This window comes from Hemitrygon akajei, chromosome 25 (genome assembly GCF_048418815.1).
Source record: "Hemitrygon akajei chromosome 25, sHemAka1.3, whole genome shotgun sequence".
NCBI lineage: Eukaryota > Metazoa > Chordata > Chondrichthyes > Myliobatiformes > Dasyatidae > Hemitrygon > Hemitrygon akajei.
In genome coordinates this window covers 20,305,754-20,328,703 of record NC_133148.1, presented here as the reverse complement: position 1 = coordinate 20,328,703, position 22,950 = coordinate 20,305,754, and the positions used below count along the sequence as shown (strand labels likewise).

General features: G+C 50.2%; 2 protein-coding genes across 2 annotated transcripts in view; one reads left to right on the top strand and one right to left on the bottom strand.

Moving 5' to 3' along the window:
* LOC140716180 (uncharacterized) overlaps nucleotides 1-22,950 on the top strand; it is a 75,941-nt gene that overhangs the window by 30,831 nt on the left and 22,160 nt on the right. The gene's annotated exons all lie outside the window — the stretch shown is intronic.
* LOC140716418 (uncharacterized) lies at nucleotides 626-17,089 on the bottom strand. Its single transcript, XM_073029130.1, has 4 exons — nucleotides 17,000-17,089; nucleotides 10,681-10,808; nucleotides 2,599-2,813; nucleotides 626-1,571 (listed from the first exon to the last, which is right to left on the bottom strand). Exons 3-4 carry the CDS (start codon nucleotides 2,801-2,803, stop codon nucleotides 898-900), a joined length of 879 nt encoding a protein of 292 aa, XP_072885231.1. The 5' UTR covers nucleotides 2,804-2,813; nucleotides 10,681-10,808; nucleotides 17,000-17,089; the 3' UTR covers nucleotides 626-897.

The following is a 22,950-nucleotide window of genomic DNA, read 5'->3' as shown; positions in this document are numbered from 1 at the left end:
AAATCTGGAGCAGCACCCACAGAATTCTGGAGGAACTGTGCAGGTCAGGCAGCGTCTATGGAGGGGAATAAGCAGGTGTTATTTCAGGCCGAGACCCTTCATCAGGACTCTATCGTTTCCCTGCATGGATACTACCCAATCTGCAGAACTTGCCCAGCACTTTGTAGGTGTTGCCTGTGGCTGATATTACCCCCAATTGTCATGAGGTATATCAAGACCCTGCTGCCCCCCCTCACTGGTCCCTCTGCAGTTTGCGTACCGTACCAACCTCTCAACAGACGATGCCATTGCCACCACCCTCCACCTGGCCCTAACCCACCTGGACAAAAAAGACACATACGTTCGGATGCTGTTCATAGACTTCAGTTCAGCATTCAACACAATCATCCCTCAGAAACTGACTGGAAAGCTGAGCCTATTGGGCCTGTACACCTCCCTCTGCAACGGGATACTAGTCTTCCTGACTGGGATACGTCAGTCAGTCCGGATCGGGAGCAACACCATCACACTGAGCACGGGGGCCCCCCAGTGTTTTTGTGCACTTTATGCAGTCCAGTGTAGGTCTGTAGTCTAGTGTAGCTTTCTCTATTTTTTTTAACATAGTTCAGTCTAGTTTTTGTACTGTGTCATGTAACACCATGGTCCTGAAAAACATTGTCTCGTTTTTACTGTGTACTGTACCAGCAGTTATGGTCAAAATGACAATAAAAGTGACTTGACTCGACTTTTCCACTGAAGACAGTCCTAGATATCAAACAGATGAAGTGCATGACAAATGTCAAGCTGATTTAATTGACAGGTATCTAAAACATTTCAACTCGTGTCCAGTTGAGCTGGCTGAGTGTCAGCAGGAATAACTCAGGTGAGAGTGCACCTGGACTAGACCAGCGCCCGCGGTCACTTGTGGATTAGTCGGTGTTTCCGCAGACTGGACAGCCCACCGAAGCCCTTCCCACAGTCGGCGCAGGTGAACGGCCGCTCCCCGGTGTGCACTCGCTGGTGCGTGAGCAGGTTGGATGACTGAGTGAAGCCCTTCCCGCAGGTGAAGCAGGTGAAGGGCCGCTCGCCGGTGTGGACCCGCTGGTGCGCGTGCAGGTTGAAGGTCTGGCTGAAGGCCTTTCCGCACAGGACGCAGGTGAAGGGCTTCTCGCCGGTGTGGACCCGCTGGTGCCTGAGGAGGCAGGACGACTGCGTGAACCGCTTCCCGCACACGGAGCACGTGAACAGTTTCTCCCCGACGTGAACCTGGCGATGCCTGAGAAGGTGGCAGGAGCGCGTGAACCCCCTCCCGCATTCGGAGCAGGTGAACGGCCTCTCGGCGCTGTGAACGCGCTGGTGTGTGAGGAGACTGGACGAGTGGGTGAATCCCATCCCGCACTCCGCGCAGGTGAACGGCCGCTCCCCGGTGTGACTGCGGCGGTGGATTTCCAGCTGGGACGGGTAACTGAATCCCTTCCCGCAGTCCCCGCACTTCCACGGCTGCTCCCTGGTGTGGCGATGGTAATGAATTTCCAGCTGAGAAGCATAGTTGAATTCCTTCCCGCAGTCCCCGCATTTCCACGGCTTCTCACCTGTTGGAAACCACTGTATTTTAATACCTTTTATAAGTTATTAGATGAATTAAAGTAATACCAAAGTTGTAGTTTTATCATTTGCACTTTTTAACAAATTCAAGTACAGGTGTCCCCCGTTTTTCGAACGTTGGCTTTACGACAGCTCGCTGTTACGAAAGACCTACATTAGTACCTGCTTTTGCTAACCAAAGAGGATTTTCGCTTTTACGAAGAAAAGCCGCCTGCTTTATACATGTGTTTACCCTGAGAAAGACTACAATGACTGTGAAGCCCTGTGCGGGCAATTGTGTGCGCATGTGTGTACGTGCGTAGGCGTGTACGTGCCGATTATTTTTCTCCAAATCGACTTTGGCTCCCTGTCTTCCCGATTTTGATAAGTGAAACTACACCATACCTACAATATTTCTACTTTGTATAGGCTGTATATTTATCATATCATTCCTGCTTTTACTATATGTTAGTGTTATTTTAGGTTTTATTGGTTACTTGGTATGATTTGGTAGGTTATTTTTTGGGTCTGGGAACGCTCAAAAATTTTTCCCGTATAAATTAATGGCAATTACTTCTTCACTTTACGACATTTCGGCTTACAAACGGTTTCGTAGGAACACTCTACCTTTGGATAGCGGGGGGAGCCTGTATTTTTCACAGTGTGTGGTGGTTCATCTCCACCTGCAGGCAGAAAGCGGTATAGCAGCTAAACTGACCATTTATCACCTTTCTCATTTTTCATTGGCTGAGAGTTAGCACATGACCCATGTGATGTAATTGTGATTTATTTTATCTAAGGAATTTCTCTTATCTTGATTATAGAGTTGATGGATTCTTTAGAGGTGTCATCTTCTCTTGTTACCCTTTTTATCTTCGCCTTCCTTGCCTTTCATTTATCTCTGTTTCTCAACTCTTTACTTAGTTTGCTCGGTATGTGTTTGTTTGTTTAAACTTTAAAATGAACGATCGTTAAGAATTAACGCCTCTCTTGACCCCGGGAAGAACCCCAAGGGTCAGAGAAATAACAACGTACCTCTGTGGCTGCGCTGGTGTCTCGACAGTGCGGATGCTCGGGTGAACCCTCGGCCACACTCTGAACACGGGAACGGCTCCTTCCCGCTGCGGACGGATGCTTTCGCTTCCCCTTTCCAAGGTCGACGACGTGCAGGTGAATCGGGCGTCTCCGCCAGGCCCTGACATACTGTTTGGCGTGAGCTTCCTGTCTGTGAATCCCCCATCGTGGAGATCCTGTGAAAAACAGAAAACGGCGTGGAAGGGCTGGCGGAAATGTGGGGTTGATATCAAAGAAACCTCCAGTAATCTGAAACCTGATCATTCAGAAACCCTGATGGCGCACTGGAAGTGTTTCCCGTTCTCTGTTCCACTCACTGGTCCCGTTCCTACACTTGTGTAGGAACATAAGAGATTGGTGCAAGATAAGGCCATCTGACCTATCGAGCCTGCTCCACCATTCAATAAAATCATGACCGATCTGCCCCTGGACTCAGCTCAACCTTCCTGCCTTTTCCCCACAACCCTTAATTCTCCTGCTATGCCTAAATCTACCGAAACGTATCTTAAATATATTTAACGAGGCAGCCTCTACTGCTTCCCTGGGCAGAGAATTCCACTACTCTCTGGGAAAAGCAATTTCTCCTAATTTCCATCTAAATCTATTCCCACGAAACCTTGAGGCTATTCCCTAGACTTAACAATACAACGTTGCTGCCTCTATCTTAACTATCCCTTCCATATTTCTAGAAGATTCCCTCTCATTCTTCTGAATTCCACTTCCTTCCACTCATCCAGCCCCAATTCCCATGTTTTTTCTGACTGTCCCGAGTCCATTTCCAATGCTCCTATCAAGCTTGCCTCATTCATGATGGAATTTATTACAGTACTACGTAATGTTTTAAAGATTAGCTTTCTTTGTCACATTTACGCCAAAACATAGTGAAATGCATCGTTTGCGTCAGGGATTTGCTGCAGATGTCACTGTGCTTCCGGTGCCCGCGACGTACTAACCCTCACCGAACGTTTTAGGACTGTGGGAGGAAGCCGGGCTCCCAGAGGAAACCCAAGTGGTCACAGAGAGCACGTACAAACTCCGTACGGGCAGCAGCGGGAATCGAACCCTGTAAAGCGCCGCGCTAACCACTGCCCTACTGCCCTGCAGCATCCAAGAAAAGTAGGTTTGAGACGAGGCCGGGGGGCGATTCCAACATGAAGACTGGCACACCCCCTCACACATCCTGCAGATTTCTTTAGAGACCGAAGGTGAAAGAGCGGGAGAGAGCCAGAGCTCGATGTTGTGCGCTGTTCACTTCCATTAGCAATCTTCACCAAAGGAAAAAACATCTCATCTTCCTTGCCCTCCATATTCCGCACCATCTCCACCTCCAAACACAACTTTTTTCAGTGTCCACACCCTGATGATCCCCTTTCACACCCAGACCTCTCCTCTGCTCCCGAATGGCTACATCATGCCCTCCGCAGAGCTCCCCGCCCTGAATCCATTAACCCCGTCTCTTCCTCCGCCATGGTTTACTGGTTTTTATTTATTTCCGGCATCTGCAGATTCACTCGTGTTGTCCACGGTTTACTTCGTTGCTTCTCTGGTTTTGCGCCATTCCGCTCTTCTGCCTTTAAATCTACTTCCTACTCACCCAGCAAACTCCCTTCCCCAAAGGTTCCCTTCTGAAAATCACCATAACAAGAGCTGCACGCCATCTGCAAAGTTTCTAACCCCGGGCAGTTAATCCGATCAACCATTCTAGTTAGCGCCCCCCCCCCCCCCCCCCCCATCTACTACCACAGTCACTGCATGCAAATACTTGCTATTTATGTATTTTTCCACATTTTATTCCATATTTAACATTTATATAATTCTTCATTCTTTCTAATAAAACCATAAGACATAGGAGCAGAATTAGGCCATTGGGTTCATTGAGTCTGCTACGCTATTCAATTATGGCTAATTTATGATTCCTCTGAACCCCATTATTCTGCCTTCTCCCATTAACGTTTAATGTCCTGACAAACTGGGAACCTACCAACCTCTGCTTCAAATATACCCTCTACAGCTGTCTCTCGCAATGATTCCGCACTCTCTGGCATTTCCATCTGAACATTTCTCCTTATCTCTGTTCTCAAGAGTCATCAGTCCATTTTGAGGGTGTGCCCTCCGGTCCGAGTCTCCCTCCCCACCCCCCCACCACCCGCTCCGCAGGAAACATCCTCTCCGTATCCGCTCTATCCAGGCCTTTCAATAGCTTTCCATGTGGTCCCCCTCATTCTTCTAAACTCCAGCTAGTTCAGGCCCAGAGCCATCACATGCTCCTAATATGTTAACCCTTTCATTCCCGGGATCATTCTCGTAACCCTCTCCAACGCCAGCACGTCCTTTCTTAGATAAGGGGCCCAGAACTGCTCACAATGTGAATGATGATCTTTGTTGCGTGTTGTACTCTGACCAACAACCACAGCACAGAGCTGATACACGTACAGTCGGCCCTCCTTATCCGCGGATTCAACCGACCGTGAATCGCGGAAACCCGGAAGTGCTCTTCCAGCACGTTGTTCGAGCATGTGCAGACTTTTTTTCTTGTCATTATTCCCTAAACAATGCAGTGTAACAACCATTTTACATTGATTTGCTTAGTAATAATTGTAGCTTTCATCGGGGCAGAGCCTTTCTCACTTTATCCTTTAAAATTGTTCCGATCGTTGACCGACTGTAGCCTAACGCTTTTCCAATGACCGATGGTGTTTCACCTCTTTCCGATCGCTTTATTACTTCCACTTTATTTTCAATCGTGATTGTGATTATTTTTGTGAACAGCAACACTGCGGATTCAGTTCCCTGCCACCGGGTCCTAATGTCCACCGCACTGAGACTGGTTGAATAAGGTCTGGGGTTCCGCTGGGTCCTAAGGTCCACCGCACTGAGACAGGTTAAATAAGGTCTGGGGTTCCGCTGGGTCCTAATGTCCACCGCACAGAGACAGGTTAAATAAGGTCTAGGGTTCCGCTGGGTCCTAATGTCCACCGTACTGAGACGGGTCAAATAAGGTCTGGGGTTCCGCTGGGTCCTAATGTCCACCGCACTGAGACGGGTTAAATAAGGTCTGGGGTTCCGCTGGGTCCTAATGTCCACTGCATTGAGATGGGTTAAATAAGGTCTGGTGTTCCGCTGGGTCCTAAGGTCCACCGCACTGAGACGGGTTAAATAAGGTCTGGGGTTCCGCTGGGTCCTAAGGTCCACCGCACTGAGACAGGTTGAATAACGGACTTGAGCATCTGCGAATTTTGGTATCCGCGAGGGATCCCAGAACCAATCCCTTGCAGATAAGGAGGGCCGACTGTAATTGTTCAGGACAAATATTGGCCCTTGACCCCTGTTACTGTCTTATTCAAACTAAGCATGGCCTGGTACATCGCACAACAGTAGGGAACAAGACCAAAGAGTGCCTTGTTAACTGTTGTTCCTGGACGGGGGTTACAGTTCCCGATGGACAAGCAGGCTGCCTGTGCCCTGCATACTTGGAGTCAGTCAGGGAGCCACTCCCGTGCCCATAGCCACCCATTTCCCTGCTTGTCTCATTCCTTCACCCAGCGAAACCCTCATCACACTGTCAGCTCATTACTGTTCGACCGGCAGATACAGAGACACCGAATCAGTGCAGACAAAATGTCGGAGGAACTCAGCAGGTCAGGCAGCGTCTATGGACAAGAGTAAAGAGCCAATGTTTCAGGCAAAGACTTTTCATCTTGGCCCAAAACAGTGACAGCTTATTCCCTTCCATGGATGCTGCCTGGCCTGCTGACTTCCTCAAGTATTTTGCGTGTGTCACTCTGAATTTCCATCATCTGCAGAATCTCGTTCTTCCCTGAAACTTGACTCTTGATAACCATCTATTTCTTTACAGCGCAGGTCTCTCCATTTCCCTTCAAGTGTACACCAGCTCTCAGAGTAACCTTATCAATCCCATTCCCCCATTCCCCCAGCTGTAACCAGAACGCATTATAATCACAGCAAATCAGCCTGATTAGACACAAGAGGCCACGGATTCTGGAATCCACAGCGACACACAAAGCTTTTGAGGAACTCAGCGGATCAGGTCTTTGGACAGTCGAGACTGGTTATTTGGAATTGATTTTTTTATCAGCCTGATTTTTATTTTTTGAAAAGCAAATCCCATTTGATGAATGTGCCACCATTCTCCACGGGTACAAGCAGAGTTGATAGAGAGAGGGACCCCCGTTCTCCATATACACTCAGTACACCGGCTCGTTAATGCAAGTATCTAATTAGCCAATCGTGTGGAAGCAACTCAATGCATAAAAGCATGCCGCCAAGGTCAAGAGGTTCAGTTGTCGTTCAGACCAAATGTCAGAACGGGAGAGAAATGTGATGCAAGTGACTTTGACCGTGGAATGGTTGTCGGTGCCTGACGGGGCGGTCTGAGTCCCTCTGGGATTTTCACACATAACAGCCTTTAGAGTTTACAGGGAATGGTGCAAAACACAAAGCATCCAGTTCTGTGGATGAAAACACCTCGTGAATGAGAGAGGTCAGAGGAGAATGGCCAGACTGGTTCAAGCTGACAGGAGGCGACAGTAACTGAAATAACCACAGGTTACAAATTTGAGGAAGGACATTCTTGCTATTGAGGGAGTGCAGCGTAGGTTCATGAGGTTAATTCCCGGAATGGCGGGACTGTCATATGTTGAAAGATTGGAGCGACTGGGCTTGTATACACTGGAATTTAGAAGGATGAGAGGGGATCTGATTGAAACATGTAAGTTTATTAAGGGATTGGACACGCTAGAGGCAGGAAACATGTTCCCAATGTTGGGGGAGTCCAGAACCAGAGGCCACAGTTTAAGAATAAGGGGTAGGCCATTTAGAACGGAGTAGAGGAAAATCTTTTTCACCCAGAGAGTTGTGGATCTATGGAATGCTCTGCCTCTGAAGGCAGTGGAGGCCAATTCTCTGGATGCTTTCAAAAAAGAGTTAGATAGAGCTCTTATAGATAGTGGGGTCAAGGGATATGGGGAGAGGGCAGGAACGGGGTACTGATTGTGGATGATCAGCCATGATCACAGTGAATGGTGGTGCTGGCTCGAAGGGCCGAATGGCCTACTCCTGCACCTATCATCTATTGTTACAACAGTGGTGTCCAGAAGAGCGTCTCTGAACACACAACATGTCGAACCTTGAAGTGGATGGGCCACACAGCAAAGAACCATGAACACGTACCGGGAGGCCACTTTACGGGGTACAGGAGGTATCTAATCAAATGGCACTGAATGCATTTTCAGAAGGTGCCATATTAGAAAGCTGGGGCACAAGTTAAGAGCTCATAGAATGGAGAAAGTGTGTGAGCACTGATTGAAGACAGGAACCCCAACAACTAAGCCATGACCTCTTCTCACTACTACCATCGGACAGGAGGTACGGGAGTCTTCGGTCCCCCACCACCAGGTTCAGGAATAGTTATTACCCCCCAACCATCAGGCTCCTGAACCAGTGTGGATAACTTCACTCACCCCAACACTGAACTGATTCCACACATCAGGCTCCTGAACCAGTGTGGATAACTTCACTCACCCCAACACTGAACTGATTCCACACATCAGGCTCCTGAACCAGTGTGGATAACTTCACTCACCCCAACACTGAACTGATTCCACACATCAGGCTCCTGAACCAGTGTGGATAACTTCACTCACCCCAACTCTGAACTGATTCCACACATCAGGCTCCTGAACCAGTGTGGATAACTTCACTCACCCCAACACTGAACTGATTCCACACATCAGGCTCCTGAACCAGTGTGGATAACTTCACTCACCCCAACACTGAACTGATTCCACACATCAGGCTCCTGAACCAGTGTGGATAACTTCACTCACCCCAACACTGAACTGATTCCACACATCAGGCTCCTGAACCAGTGTGGATAACTTCACTCACCCCAACGCTGAACTGATTCCACACATCAGGCTCCTGAACCAGTGTGGATAACTTCACTCACCCCAACGCTGAACTGATTCCACACATCAGGCTCCTGAACCAGTGTGGATAACTTCACTCACCCCAACTCTGAACTGATTCCACACATCAGGCTCCTGAACCAGTGTGGATAACTTCACTCACCCCAACACTGAACTGATTCAACACATCAGGCTCCTGAACCAGTGTGGATAACTTCACTCACCCCAACACTGAACTGCTTCCACACATCAGGCTCCTGAACCAGTGTGGATAACTTCACTCACTGCAACTCTGAACTGATTCCACACATCAGGGTCCTGAACCAGTGTGGATAACTTCACTCTCCCCAACACTGAACTGATTCCACACATCAGGCTCCTGAACCAGTGTGGATAACTTCACTCACCCCAACGCTGAACTGATTCCACACATCAGGCTCCTGAACCAGTGTGGATAACTTCACTCACCCCAACACTGAACTGATTCCACACATCAGACTCCTGAACCAGTGTGGATAACTTCACTCACCCCAACACTGAACTGATTCAACACATCAGGCTCCTGAACCAGTGTGGATAACTTCACTCACCCCAACACTGAACTGATTCCACACATCAGGCTCCTGAACCAGTGTGGATAACTTCACTCACCCCAACACTGAACTGATTCCACACATCAGGCTCCTGAACCAGTGTGGATAACTTCACTCACCCCAACACTGAACTGATTCAACACATCAGGCTCCTGAACCAGTGTGGATAACTTCACTCACCCCAACACTGAACTGATTCCACACATCAGGCTCCTGAACCAGTGTGGATAACTTCACTCACTGCAACTCTGAACTGATTCCACACATCAGGGTCCTGAACCAGTGTGGATAACTTCACTCACCCCAACACTGAACTGATTCCACACATCAGGCTCCTGAACCAGTGTGGATAACTTCACTCACTGCAACTCTGAACTGATTCCACACATCAGGGTCCTGAACCAGTGTGGATAACTTCACTCACCCCAACACTGAACTGATTCCACACATCAGACTCCTGAACCAGTGTGGATAACTTCACTCACCCCAACACTGAACTGATTCAACACATCAGGCTCCTGAACCAGTGTGGATAACTTCACTCACCCCAACACTGAACTGATTCCATACATCAGGCTCCTGAACCAGTGTGGATAACTTCACTCACTGCAACTCTGAACTGATTCCACACATCAGGCTCCTGAACCAGTGTGGATAACTTCACTCTCCCCAACACTGAACTGATTCCACACATCAGGCTCCTGAACCAGTGTGGATAACTTCACTCACCCCAACACTGAACTGATTCCACACATCAGGCTCCTGAACCAGTGTGGATAACTTCACTCACCCCAACACTGAACTGATTCCACACATCAGGCTCCTGAACCAGTGTGGATAACTTCACTCACCCCAACACTGAACTGATTCCACACATCAGGCTCCTGAACCAGTGTGGATAACTTCACTCACTGCAACTCTGAACTGATTCCACACATCAGGGTCCTGAACCAGTGTGGATAACTTCACTCTCCCCAACACTGAACTGATTCCACACATCAGGCTCCTGAACCAGTGTGGATAACTTCACTCACCCCAACACTGAACTGATTCCACACATCAGGCTCCTGAACCAGTGTGGATAACTTCACTCACCCCAACACTGAACTGATTCCACACATCAGGCTCCTGAACCAGTGTGGATAACTTCACTCACCCCAACACTGTACCGATTCAACACATCAGGCTCCTGAACCAGTGTGGATAACTTCACTCACCCCAACACTGAACTGATTCCACACATCAGGCTCCTGAACCAGTGTGGATAACTTCACTCACCCCAACACTGAACCGATTCCACACATCAGGCTCCTGAACCAGTGTGGATAACTTCACTCACCCCAACTCTGAATTGATTCCACAACGTACAGACTCACTTTCAAGGGCTCTACAACTCGTGTTCTCAGTGTTAATTTTTATCTACACAACGAGTCTTCTTTTGTATAGTTTTCTATAACTTTTATTGTATTTCTTTACTTTTCCCTGAATGCCTGCAAGAAAATGAATCCCGAGTGTGTACGTACCTCGATAATATATTTGACCTTGACTTTAGGTCATCGCACGAGTCAAATTCAACAGGCTAGAAGGATGTAACTCGCGGTGCCTCAGAGATCCGTTCTCCACCCTCAATCGTTCATGGTTTGTTCACGACCTGGAGAAGAGGACAAGGGTTAAGAGGTTTAAATGTGCTGATGGTGGGTGAGACAGCACGCTGGGCTGAGGGCGTTTGGACAGCACGCTGGGCTGAGGGTGTTTGGACCCTGTAACTCAAAACTGAGAGGTTGACTTGAGTGAGCGAAAAGTTGGGCAAATGGAGTTTAATGTGGGAAAGTGCAGGGATATCCACGTTCAAGTTTATTGTTTAAATATTCTCAAGACAATTATAAATGCCATGGAAATCAGCCTTCTGCAACATTTTGACAGGAAAAGTCTAAAGACGGGCTATTCTGAAAATGGAGAAACACTGCAGGAGAGGGAAATGCGCAAGGATCTCGGCCTCATTTCCTTCTGCTTCCCCACGCAGTTTAGTTCCATGGGCCTGAACTCCAACTAACCTTGTGCTCAAGACCTTGTCCAACGTTCATTTAGATTTTTGGAAGGCGGACGCCCCTGCACTCTTGTAATCCACCTTTAGTGTCAGTCCTTCTGATTGTGTAAATCAAGAACCATTTGCCTTTAACTGGATCTGTTCCAGCTGCCTGTGAGTATTCATAGAACAGAGTACAGGCCCTTCGGCCCACAATGTTGTGCCAACCTCTTAACCTAATCTAACCCTTCACTCCTACGTGACTCTCCATATTTCTATCGTCCATATGCCTATGTAATAGTTTCTTAAATGCCCCTAATCTGCCTCTACTACCACCCCTGGCCAGACATTCCATGCACCCACCATTCCCTGTGTAGAAAAAAATTATCTCTGGCATCCCTCCCATACTTTCCTCCAATCACTTTAAAAGTCTCTGGCTTCCCACATGATCTGTGCTTCTTAACATTTTGTACGCCACTGTCAAGTCAGCTCTCATCTCCCCTCATTCCAAAGAGGAAAGCTCGAACTCGCTCAGCTATTCTCGTAAACCATGCCCTCACCCGACAAATGCCCCTCCACTTGAGGATTGCTGTTGAAGACCCTGACCTGGAGCTACACTCAGACTCCGGTTCTTTGCGGTGGTGGGACCCGCTCCCGGGCGCTCACGACCGGCCTAGAAGACAAGCGCACCTTCGGGATTCGGAGGCTTCGCGGCCCTGTGGACGGGCTAAGCCTGTGCCAGTGCCGCCAACTGTGGCGTCGCTTTGCTGGAAGAGAGTTTCAGATTCAGATTCAGTTTATTGTCATTTATAAACCACAAATACAATGCAGTTAAAAAATGACAATAGGACAGTAAGGTGTCAGTCCAGGCTGTGGATATTGAGGAGAACTTATTGGAATTGGTTTAGTATTGTCACATGTACCAAGAGTTAGTGAAAAGTTTCTCCTGCATACTGCTCCTGCAGAGCCATTGCAAACCGAAAGCCATGATGCATCCAGACAGGATGCGTTCTGTGGCGCGTTGATAAGACTCGGCAAGGCTCGGTGGGGCCGTGCTGAATTTCTTCAGCCTCCTGGGGAAGCAGAGGCTTTGCTGAGCTTGCTTGTCCGTGTGTGGGATGATGTGTCTGGATGGCATGCAGACAGCTTTTCACCGTGTCTGGCTCTACGTGACACCAACAAAGCAATCATCTCTGAAGCCCAGGGTCGCCATCCCAGAGCTGTCGAGGCCATCCAGCCGACACCTGTTTCTGAATGACTGATTGTCCGTCATATCCGACAACGACAACTCGAACTGCACGATAAAAACTTCTGGGGGGAGAGTTGTTAAAGTGGAAAAGCCTTTGCATTGGGACAGTTCCGCTCTCTCGAGTTCGGAAATCCAGGTCCAGCAGTTTGAGTAGTCGTCACAACCGGAGTCGAGTTTGGTTGAAGTGGATAACCGTGACTACTTCCATACGTCATGTTCTTCGCTCGCAACGAAGCGTTGCAGAACTCCCTTCCCGGCTGCTGGATCTCACCGTTGACCTCCTTTATCCAGACTGCAGGAGCTGACTTTGCTGCTCGGACAGGCGTGTCCCAGTCTCACTGGGGTATGAGGCCTCCAGCTGCCCTCACCGGGTTTAGCCCACCTGTCAGGGTGTGGTCGTGGCCGCACGCAGACAGCTACTTGGAGCCTCAGGTGAGAGCCGAGCGTCCGGCGGGGACCAAATGCCTTTTTGGGGCTGCTCACTTCTACCCGTTACCTCTCCTGTAAACCCCAGACGTGCTCACTGGCAGACCACTGCGCTCCCTTCACCAGGCCCCAAGCTTCAACAGGGGACTAAACCACATTTTTCCCAATGAGTCCCAACTCCAACCTTGAGTAAGAGTAGGGTGGAGTAGGGTACTCTTACTAAGAGTAGGCCATAAACCTACTCTTCCCTCATCCACCGATACACCCAGAGTAGCTACCCTATCTTCAGAAGCAGCAAAAACAGGGACACTGAGGGGAGATATGAAGCCCTGGGCCCATAAGCTAGCACTATGGTTCCGTAAAGTCAAGCTGATCTTTCCCCTCAGCCATAGTCTCCTAAACTCACTCCATAGAGTGTTATAGAATACTAAAGCACAGAAACAGGCCCTTCAGCCCATCTAGTCTGTGACAATCTATTATCCTTCCTCATCCCATTGACCCGCACCTCAACCATAGCCCTCCCATCCATATACTTGTCCAAGTTTTTTTTGAAATGCTGTACTCAAACCCTCATGCACCTCTTCCGCCAAAAGCTCATTCCATAATCTCACCTCCTTCTGAGTGAAGAAGCTCCCATTATGTTCCGCTTAAATGTTTCACCTTTCATCCTCAACCGATGACCTCTAGTTCTAGTCTCACCCAACCTCAGTGGAAAAAGCCCGCTTGCATTTACCCCACTGATACCCCTCATAATTTTGTATATCTCTATCAAATCGCCCCTCATTTTCCTGTATTACAGAGAGTAAAGCCCAACCTATTAAATCTTTCCCTATAACTTCAGTCCTCAAGTCCCAACCACATCCTTATAAATTTTCTCTGTACTCTTTCAATCTTATTGATGTTTATCCTATAGGTCAGATACTAAAATACTCAATACTCCAAATTTGTCCTCACCACCATCTTGTAGAACTTCAACATAACATCCCAACTTCAGTACTCAATGCTTTGATGTATGAATCAAAATTTGATTTATATCAATCCATCAATTCCCTCAGTATCCAAAAAGATTTTCTATCTCCATTGTAATTTGTATCCCAGAAACTGGCTACTGTTCGGAGGCCTTTATATAACTCCTATCAGGTTTTTTTTTTATAAACTCTGTCCACAATGATTCTGCACCTTCAGGGGGAAGGGGAGATAATAAATCAACCATGATGGAATGGCAGAGCAAACTCAATGGGCTGAATGGCCTGATTTTGCTCCTATGTCTTATGGACTTATTGACAAGTTCTCGATTGTGTCAAAGGTTACGGGAAGGAGAATGGGGGTTGAGAGGGATGCTAAATCAGCCATGACAAAATGGTGGGGCAGATTCAATGGGCCGAATGGCCTAATTGTGCTTCTATGTCTTATGGACTTATTGACAAGTTCTCGATTGTGTCAAAGGTTACGGGAAGAAGGCAGGAGAATGGGGGTTGAGAGGGATGCTAAATCAGCCATGACAAAATGGTGGGGCAGACTCAATGGGCCGAATGGCCTAATTGTGCTTCTATGTCTTACGCCTCCACACTTCCCTTGGGTAGACAGTTGCAAAGATTCAGACCCTCTACCTGAAGAACTTCCCATCTACGTTAGACCCCTTGCTCTAAGGCTGGAGCTGTAGCTTTCAGCACCCCAGCCAAACCCCGAAGGAGTTTTGTACAGTTACAATTAGATTGCTTCTCATTCCCCTGAATATCTTCTAAACGGGGAGTGAATTCAGAAGAGGTGCAAGGGAACTTGGGGCTTCCAATGCACGATTCCCCAAAGGTGATCTCACCATGCAGTGAAGAAGGCAGCTGCAACAGTAGAAGAGAAAATGAACGTGAAAGTACAGAAGTCAGGATTTGGGGCAGCAGAGTAGTGCAGGGGTTGGCAAAACGCTTTACAGTACAGGGGACCTGGGTTCAATTCCTGCCGCTGCCTGTGAGGAGCTTACACGTTCTCCCAATAACCACCTCCCACAGTCCGAGGTTGTACCGGTTGGTAGGTTAATTGGTAAATTGTCCCATAATTAGGTGAGGATTAAATGGGGGGGGGGGGTTGTGTGGTTTGAAAGACCAATTCTCAACCATAAGGCAAAGGAGCAGAAGTCGGCCATTCGGCCCATTAAGTCTGCTCCACCATTTCATCATGAGCTGATCCAATCTCCCATTTAGTCCCACTCCCCCGCCTTCTCACCATAACCTTCGATGCCCTGACTACTCAGATACCCATCAATCTCTGTCTTAAATACACCCAATGACTTGGCCTCCACTGCCACCCATGGCAACAAATTCCACAGATTCACCACCCTCCGGCTAAAAAAATTTTTCGTATCTCTGTTCTGAATGGGCGCCCTTCAATCCTCAAGTCATGTCCTCTCGTACTAGACTCCCCCACCATGGGAAACAACTTTGCCACATCCACTCTGTCCATGCCTTTCAACATTCAAAATGTTTCTATGAGGTCGCCCCTCGTTCTTCTAAACTCCAAGGAGTACCGTCCAAGAGCGGTCAAATGTTCCTCGTATGTTAACCCTCTCATTCCCAGAATCATTCTAGTGAATCTTCTCTGAACCCTCTCCAACGTCAGCACATCCTTTCTTAAATAAGAAGCCCAAAACTGCACACAGTATTCCAAGTGAGGTCTTACCAGTGCCTTATAGAGCCTCAACATCACATCCCTGCTCCTATACTCTATTCCTCTAGAAATAAATGCCAACATTGCATTCGCCTTCTTCACCACCGACTCAACCTGGAGGTTAACCTTAAGGGTATCCTGCACGAGGACTCCCAAGTCCCGTTGCATCTCTACACTTTGAATTCTCTCCCCATTTAAATAATAGTCTGCCCGTTTATTTCTTCTACCAAAGTGCATGACCGTACACTTTCCGACATGGTAATTCATTTGCCACTTCTTTGCCCATTCTCCCAATCTATCAATCTATCCTCAATGCTGTACCTCAGTAAATAAACAACAAATAAATACACTGATGAGACTTTGGAGGGTTTCAGTCAAATGACTTTTGGATATTGTGAGCAACGTTGGGCGCTGTAATTGAGAAAAGATGTGCTGGCCCAGAGCTGGTTGGCAAGGATTGGGACGGCATGGTTAGATAGCTGTCCACGCCAGTGACCCGGGTTCAATTGGCACCGCTTCCCGCAAGAAGCTTGTACCTTCCCCCCATAACCGTGTGGGTTTCCTCCGGCACCCAAAGGTGTACAGGGTAGTAGACAGTCACATGGGCGGAATTGGGTGCCGCTGCTCATTGGGCAGGTTAAATGGATGAGCCCAGCAATGAAGGTTTCACCTATAGAGAATGTTTTGATGTCTCTAGGCCTGAATGAGGGTGGGGGGGGCGCAGTGTGGTGGAGGTGGATCTTGAAGGAGGGTGGGGGGGGGGGGTGTGGTGGAGGTGTAAGCTACTGGATACTGAGATATGGGCAGGACACGGGGTGGATACGGGTAGATAGGAGGGGTTCCAGAATCGGAAGGCACAAGCTTGGGATAAAGGGGAATTTCTTCAGCCAGAGAGTAGGAATTCGTTGCCACGGAGGGCGGTGCAGTCCAAGTCATCGGGTGTACTTCGGGCAGAGATTGGTCGGTTTCTGATTGTTACGCGGATTAGGAGCGAGAAGCCAGGAGGACAGAGATAACATAAATCTGCCGAGCGGACTCAATAATTATGCCCCTATACACTGTCTTGTGAAATTGACGGAATTTCAGCCCACTGTGTTTAAAGTCTCCGCACGGGACAAATGCACCATCCCTGTCATCAACCTGGGGACCCTCCGCTGCTTCGCTGCGCCCCCCTCCCACCTCTCTCCACATCCGCGGCTGAGAGACAGCACCTCATCGCAGCCCTCCGGGTGCGATCTGTCCTGGGCCCGGACAACTGGAGCAGGACGTCCCTGGTACTCAAATAACCCGCTTCATCAAAGGCCGACCAGCAGGTCAGCGGACTGAATCGGGCGCTGGCAACACGGCGAGTCCGGCCGGGACGAAGGGGAAGATGCCGGGGACCAGGAGAGTTTCTGCGGTTCGCACCGATTCTCCCCCCACCCCCCCCCCCCCAATTAGGGCTACTCCTCTGGCCTTCGGCCCAGCATTGCGCTCCTACCTAGTACGGAGCCCGGCTGGCAGCGAACCCCCTATCCTCTCCGCTCCCGTCTCGGTCGTCCGGAATCGCCGCTCCGGGCTTCACCGCGCATGCCCGGGACGCCGCTTCCGGTTTCTGGCTCCCGCCGTCCCGACAGATCGCGTTCTGTGCCACTACCCTCCGCATTGGCACTTCTTCAACAGCTTTCATGGCCCATTATTGCCCCAACTCGTTTTGAGGCGCATTGCAATAATAATGTAACCAAACCCAATGCCTTCCCAAAGAGAAGCCAATCCAAAGCGGAAAACGTTAGACACTGTCTGAGCCTTTGACAACATCTGGGGAGTGTTTGAAAACTGCCGGCGGAGGAGCGAGTGACTCCGGCAGATCTCCGCAGTTCTTCTTCAAAATAATACCAGTGATCTGGTTAGAAAACAGAATTACAGTCCTTCTTGCCTCTGCTTATGTTTATAAAGAATTATCATGATTATTTTTGTACAGAGAATTCCTATTATTCTCATGCCATTAGTTGTATGCTGGACTTTCAAACCCAGATCGTGTCCGAGTGAGACTCGATTCCGGCGGATGATCAGACCGATTAAGCTTGGAACCAAGGTCGCGGCGGGAGAAATTTAACAGTCTACAACAATTCCGAGGCAAGCAGCGTTCGCCCGCTCGGGCGGATTTCCCGGTGCCCATCGATTTTAATTCCAGTCCCCATTCCCATTTCAACATGATCGCCCCTGGCCGCCCCTGCTGCCACGAACTCAGATGGAGGTGCGGGACCTCACGTTCGGTCTGCGTGGCCTCCGACTTGATGGCATGACCACCGATTCCTCCAGCTTCCGGTCATTTCCCCCCACCCCTCCCCCATTTTCCGTTCCGACTCCCCTCTTCCCCTCACCTGCCTCTGGTGCCCCTCCTCCTTCTCCCACCGTCCACTCGTCTACCACGATCCTTTTTCAGCCTTTTACCTCTTCGGTATATCACCTCCCAGCCTCTCACTTCACCCCGCCCCCACCCACCCGGTCTCACCCATCACCTGCCTGCCAGCATGTGCTCTTCCCCCCCCCTCCCCCACCTTCTTATTCTACCCTCTTCCATTTCATTCCCGACGAGTCCTCGCCCGAAATATCGACTGTTTACTCCTCTGCGCAGAAGCTGCCTGACCCGCTGAAGTTCTCCAGCATTTGAAGTGTGTTACTCGTTGCAGCCTCCTCCAGCCGATCCCAGAGACCCGCCACCAAAACCCCGACAGCCGCTCATTGCGGCTCTCTACCGATTTCAGACGCATCGTTGGCCTGCCTGCGCTTGACTGGACACAACTGGCGGCCTCTTCTCGACCAGAGAGCAACCGCTGACGCGGCATAAATACCCCGAACATACCGGCTCCAGTCGGCGGTGAGTTCGAGAGAGTCCAACGTGCCCGGAAGGAAGACGGGGTGCTGTTCCCGTAGTTCGCGCTGGCTCCGATCGGGTCCGGGGTGGAGGATTGAAGTGACCGGTCGCCGGGAGATCGGGTTCCCCGGGCGGTGGCCCAGTCTGCGTTCGGTTCCACCGGCGTCGAGGAGGCCGCACTGTGAGCACAGAAGGCAGCGAGTGGACGGGATGAATTGCAAGTGAACCGTTGCTTCCCCCGGGAGGGCTGTTTAGATCCCCGGGTAAACCCGTGGTTGCTAGGGGACGCGCCAAGGATGGAGGGAACAGAGGAATGGCCCATGGAATTGCGAAGGGAGCTGTCCTTGCGAAGTGTTGAGGGGGGAGGGTAAGGGGGAGATGTGTTTGTATTTTACGCTTTATACTGTATTGCTGCCGGAAAACGATAGTTTTCACGGCATAGCAAACCTTATTCTGAACTTTCTGTTGAACGGAGGCGAGGACGAGGGGAAGCCGGCCTTGTCGTGTATCGGGGGAGAGGCAGTGCGAACAGAAAGCGCGGGAAATGGATCACTCCCTCTGGTTGAAAAGCCAGATGGTTGAGGGGGAATAATTACGCAATAGGTGCAGGAGCAGGCCATTCGGCCCTCCGAGCCAGCACCGCCATTCAACGTGATCATGGCTGATCACCCACAATCAGTGCCCCGTTCCTGCCCTCTCCCCATATCCCTTGACCCCGCTATCTGTAAGAGCTCTATCTAACTCTGATTGTTCCTGAGCCTCGTGGTGTGGGTCCTGTACCTTCTCGACGACAGCAGCGAAAGGAGAGCCTGGATGGTCGGAGGGAGGAGTTGATGATGGAGTCTGCTTTCCTGCGACAGCGCCCCGTGCAGATGTGCTCAATGGTGGGGAGGGCTTCACCCGAGACGGACTGGGCCGCGCCCACTACTTCCGTTCAGGAGCATCGGCGTCTCCGTGATGCAACCAGTCAGTATGATCTCCGCCGCACGTCCAGAGAAGTCTGTCAGGGTTTTAGATCTCACGCCGAATCTTCATAAACCTCTAAGAAAGTAGAGCTGCCGCCGTGCTTTCTTCGTAACGGCGCCCAGGAGAAACCCCCCCCCCCCCCCGAGATAATAACACCGCGGAATTTAAAGCTGCTGACCCCTGAACCCCCCCCCCCCCGATGAGAACTGGCCGTGGAACTCGGGTTTCCTCCTCCTGAAGCCCCTGGGGTTTCCTGACTTTGAGTTGTTGTCGCATCACTCTGTCGGAAGGACGTTGGAGGCGAACCCAAGCGCAGGACCCCGACACGTCGGTAGCTTTAACAGAACTGTGTTTATTAATAGCTGCAAGGAAGGCCGGGGAGCGAGCGAAGCTGGACCGGGGATCGAACCCGGGTCACTACAGCAAGGCTCTGGCGTTTAGTGGCGGGACTTGGGCAGAGCGAGGATGCGGACCGGGGGGATGAGCGTGGCCGGGAAAGAACAGAGGGCGGAATACCCTGCTTCTACTAACACGGGGGGGGGGGGGGGAATTACCACAGGCAACCGGCGCGGGAACGGAATACAGAACACTCGGCGGTCGAGAGACAGCGGAAACACGGGCAAACAGCGCGGGGGGTGGGGGGACAGAGGAGCAGTCAGCAGGCCAAGCTCTTCTTGACCCCGGGTATTGGTGGAGCTGGACTCCGAACTGGAGACAGGCGGCAGGCAACACTCCTCTTGCTATGGAGCATTAACTGGAAAGGTAAATGGCTGGTAATCCTCATCTCGGCGCAGACAAACAGCAGGCAATTCTTACCCTGACGCGAAGTGGCACCTGGAGACTCGGAGTAGCGGCAAACGGCCGGCAATACTCACGATAACGACAAGACCAGACAACGACAGACAGTTCGTATCGTGACTCGGGGCAGCTCATGAAGCGGCAAACGGACGGCTAAACTCAGCTGGGCACCAAGAGACAGAATTCCCGAAGCAAGTTAGCATCCGCCATTCTCGGCGGCCCGGACCGCGCGTTGCCGGCCTGTCTGAGGTGATGGTCCAGCCCCGAGTAGATGTGAGCCGGAGTTTTTAAGTTGCCGGTTCGGATGAGAATCAGATGCCCTAATCAAGGAGCCGGGTAGAACACGGGGAAAAGGAAATTAACAGAAAATGAGGAGTCAGCGGACCGGACCGTGACACACTCTGCCAGATTTCCAGTCTCCCTGCTGATCCGTCACCACCTTTGACTCGGCCAGCGACATAAAACTTAAATGTGACATTGGAGCCGTCCTCAGCCTCACAGACGTAGGTATAGATCGGGGTAAAACGGAGCACGAAGCGCACAGCCTCGTGGTGCAGCCGTACTGGTGGAGATCGCGGAGAGGATCGCGTTGCCAATCCGAAATGACTGCGGCCTGCAGGTAGAAAATCCAGCATCCGATTGGACAAGGATGTACTGAGTTTATTGGTTAGTTCTGAGCGGGTGGTGGTATTGGGTGCAGAGCTTTAGTCAATGAAGAGCATCCTGATAGATGCATCTTTGTGTCCAGATCTTCCAGGGTTGAGCGAAGAGCGAATGAAGTGGCGTCTGCTGTTGACTCGTTGCTCCGGTAGACAAACTGACACAAAGTACACAGCAGATGCTGTGGTCAAATCAAGACGTACAAACAACCTGGAGGAACTCAGCAGGTCGGGCAGCGTCCGTGGAAACGAGCAGTCAACGTTTCGAGCCGAGACCCTTCGTCAGGACTGAAGAGGGAGGGGGCAGGGACCCCATAAAGAAGGTGGGGGAGGGTGAAAAACCAATCAGAAGAAAGATCAAGGGGTGGGGGAGGGGATAGGCAGGAGAGGTGAAGAAGGAATGTAAGGGGAAAGCACTATGGGTAGTAGCAGAAGGCAGAATCATGAGAGGTGATAGGCAGCTGAAGGAGGGGGCAATAGACAATAGGTGCAGGCGTAGGCCATTCGACCCTTCTAGCCAGCACCGCCATTCACTGTGATCATGGCTGATCATACACAATCAGTACCCCGTTCCTGCCCTCTCCCCTTATCCCTTGACCCCGCTATCTTTAAGAGCTCTATCTAACTCTCTCTTGAATGCATCCAGAGACTTGGCCTCCACTGCCTTCTGGGGCAGAGTGAAACTGGGATGGGGGAAGGGAGAGGGAGGGAATTACCGGAAGTTGGAGAATTCGATGTTCATGCCAAGGGGCTGGAGGCTACCCAGACGGTATATGAGGTGTTTCTCCTACAACTGGAGTTTGGCCTCATCGTGGCAGTAGAGGAGGCCACGTATGGACATATCCGAATGGGAATGTGAAGCAGAGTTGAAGTGGGCGGCAACCGGGAGATCCTGACGAGGATCCAATTCGCTTCTCAGGCAGGAGTTGATATGTTCCATCACCAACCTCCCAAATTACTTCACCACAGAGGGTGTAAGTGCTACCGGACGATGGTGATTGGGGCAGGTTCCACCTCTTCTTAGACGCCGGCAAAATTGAAGCCTACTTGAAGCAGCTGGGTGCCTCAGGTTGCCGAGGCGAGAGGTTAAAGATATTGGCGAACACTCCAGCCGGTTGTTCGTACTCGGGCAGGTACCCCGTCTGGGCTGTGTGCTGCCCGCGGGATCCCCCTCCCGGAGGCTGCTCTCACGTCGGCTTCCGAGACTGAAATCACGCGGTCATCGGGCGACCTGGTTGCTCCGTGATTTGACGGTCAGAGCGAGTTACAGAAGGCGTTCAGCTCTCCTGGGAGCGAAGCCCTGTGGTCCCCCACATTCTACGGCCGCGATGATTGCAACCAATTTTTAAAACTGCCTTTGAAGAGTTCCTCAGGTGCTCAAATCATCCCGTGGCTTAACTACGTTTCTGCTATTGATAATTTATACTCGTAAAGCTTCAAAATTTAACATCGGATTAATATTATTTGTGATCTTGACTGGCAAACGTCAGCAGGTGCTGAGAGTAATCCTCAGGGTCCTTTTTCTGAAAATGGCAGAGAGAGTTCGTTTAAGACCCGGAGAGAGTGGCAACAGATATTTTTTTATGTCACCTCTCAATACAACGCTAATGTTTCAGGCTAATTTGTCGGGTCCATTTCTCCATTACTTCGGAATTGCGCTTAAAACACTAATCTCGTGACAGGAAGATTGCAGCCTACCGAGTCCCTGTTGGCCGAGGAGGCCAGAAATACCGCCTGGAATTCCTGTTCCCGATCTCGACCTGATTTTTGTTATCTTCTACTGCAAGTCATCGAAAGACAAGGATATTCGAACTTGAAGCTCAAACGTCAAATTCTGGACATCCAGCGAGAGGACCCTCTGCTCTCTCCCTGGGAGAAAATTAATTTAACAGGTGAGATGCAGACAGACTAGTGAAGTATACCGCGGTACGAGCTGTAAAACAAACTTCAGACATCGCCGCCGCCAGACTGGCGGTCACAGCACGAATGATTCGAAATGGCTTCGAGCCGCCGTCTCCACCGAGATCAAGGCACACTTCGACTCAAAAAAAAGTTTAAATTGATATGGACAGTTTTGGGAAGTTCACGGTCAAATTAGGGTTTAGGGCTAGTGATTTGGGAGAGCTAGAGGTCAGACCATGTTTGAGGGGC

Bases quoted from the DNA above. Each gene is read 5' to 3' on its own strand.
- LOC140716418 (XM_073029130.1), bottom strand. From the start codon at position 2,803: ATGGGGGATTCACAGACAGGAAGCTCACGCCAAACAGTATGTCAGGGC. The intron at 1,572-2,598 runs GTACGTTGTTAT...GGTTTCCAACAG, and splicing joins ACACCAGCGCAGCCACAGAG to GTGAGAAGCCGTGGAAATGC.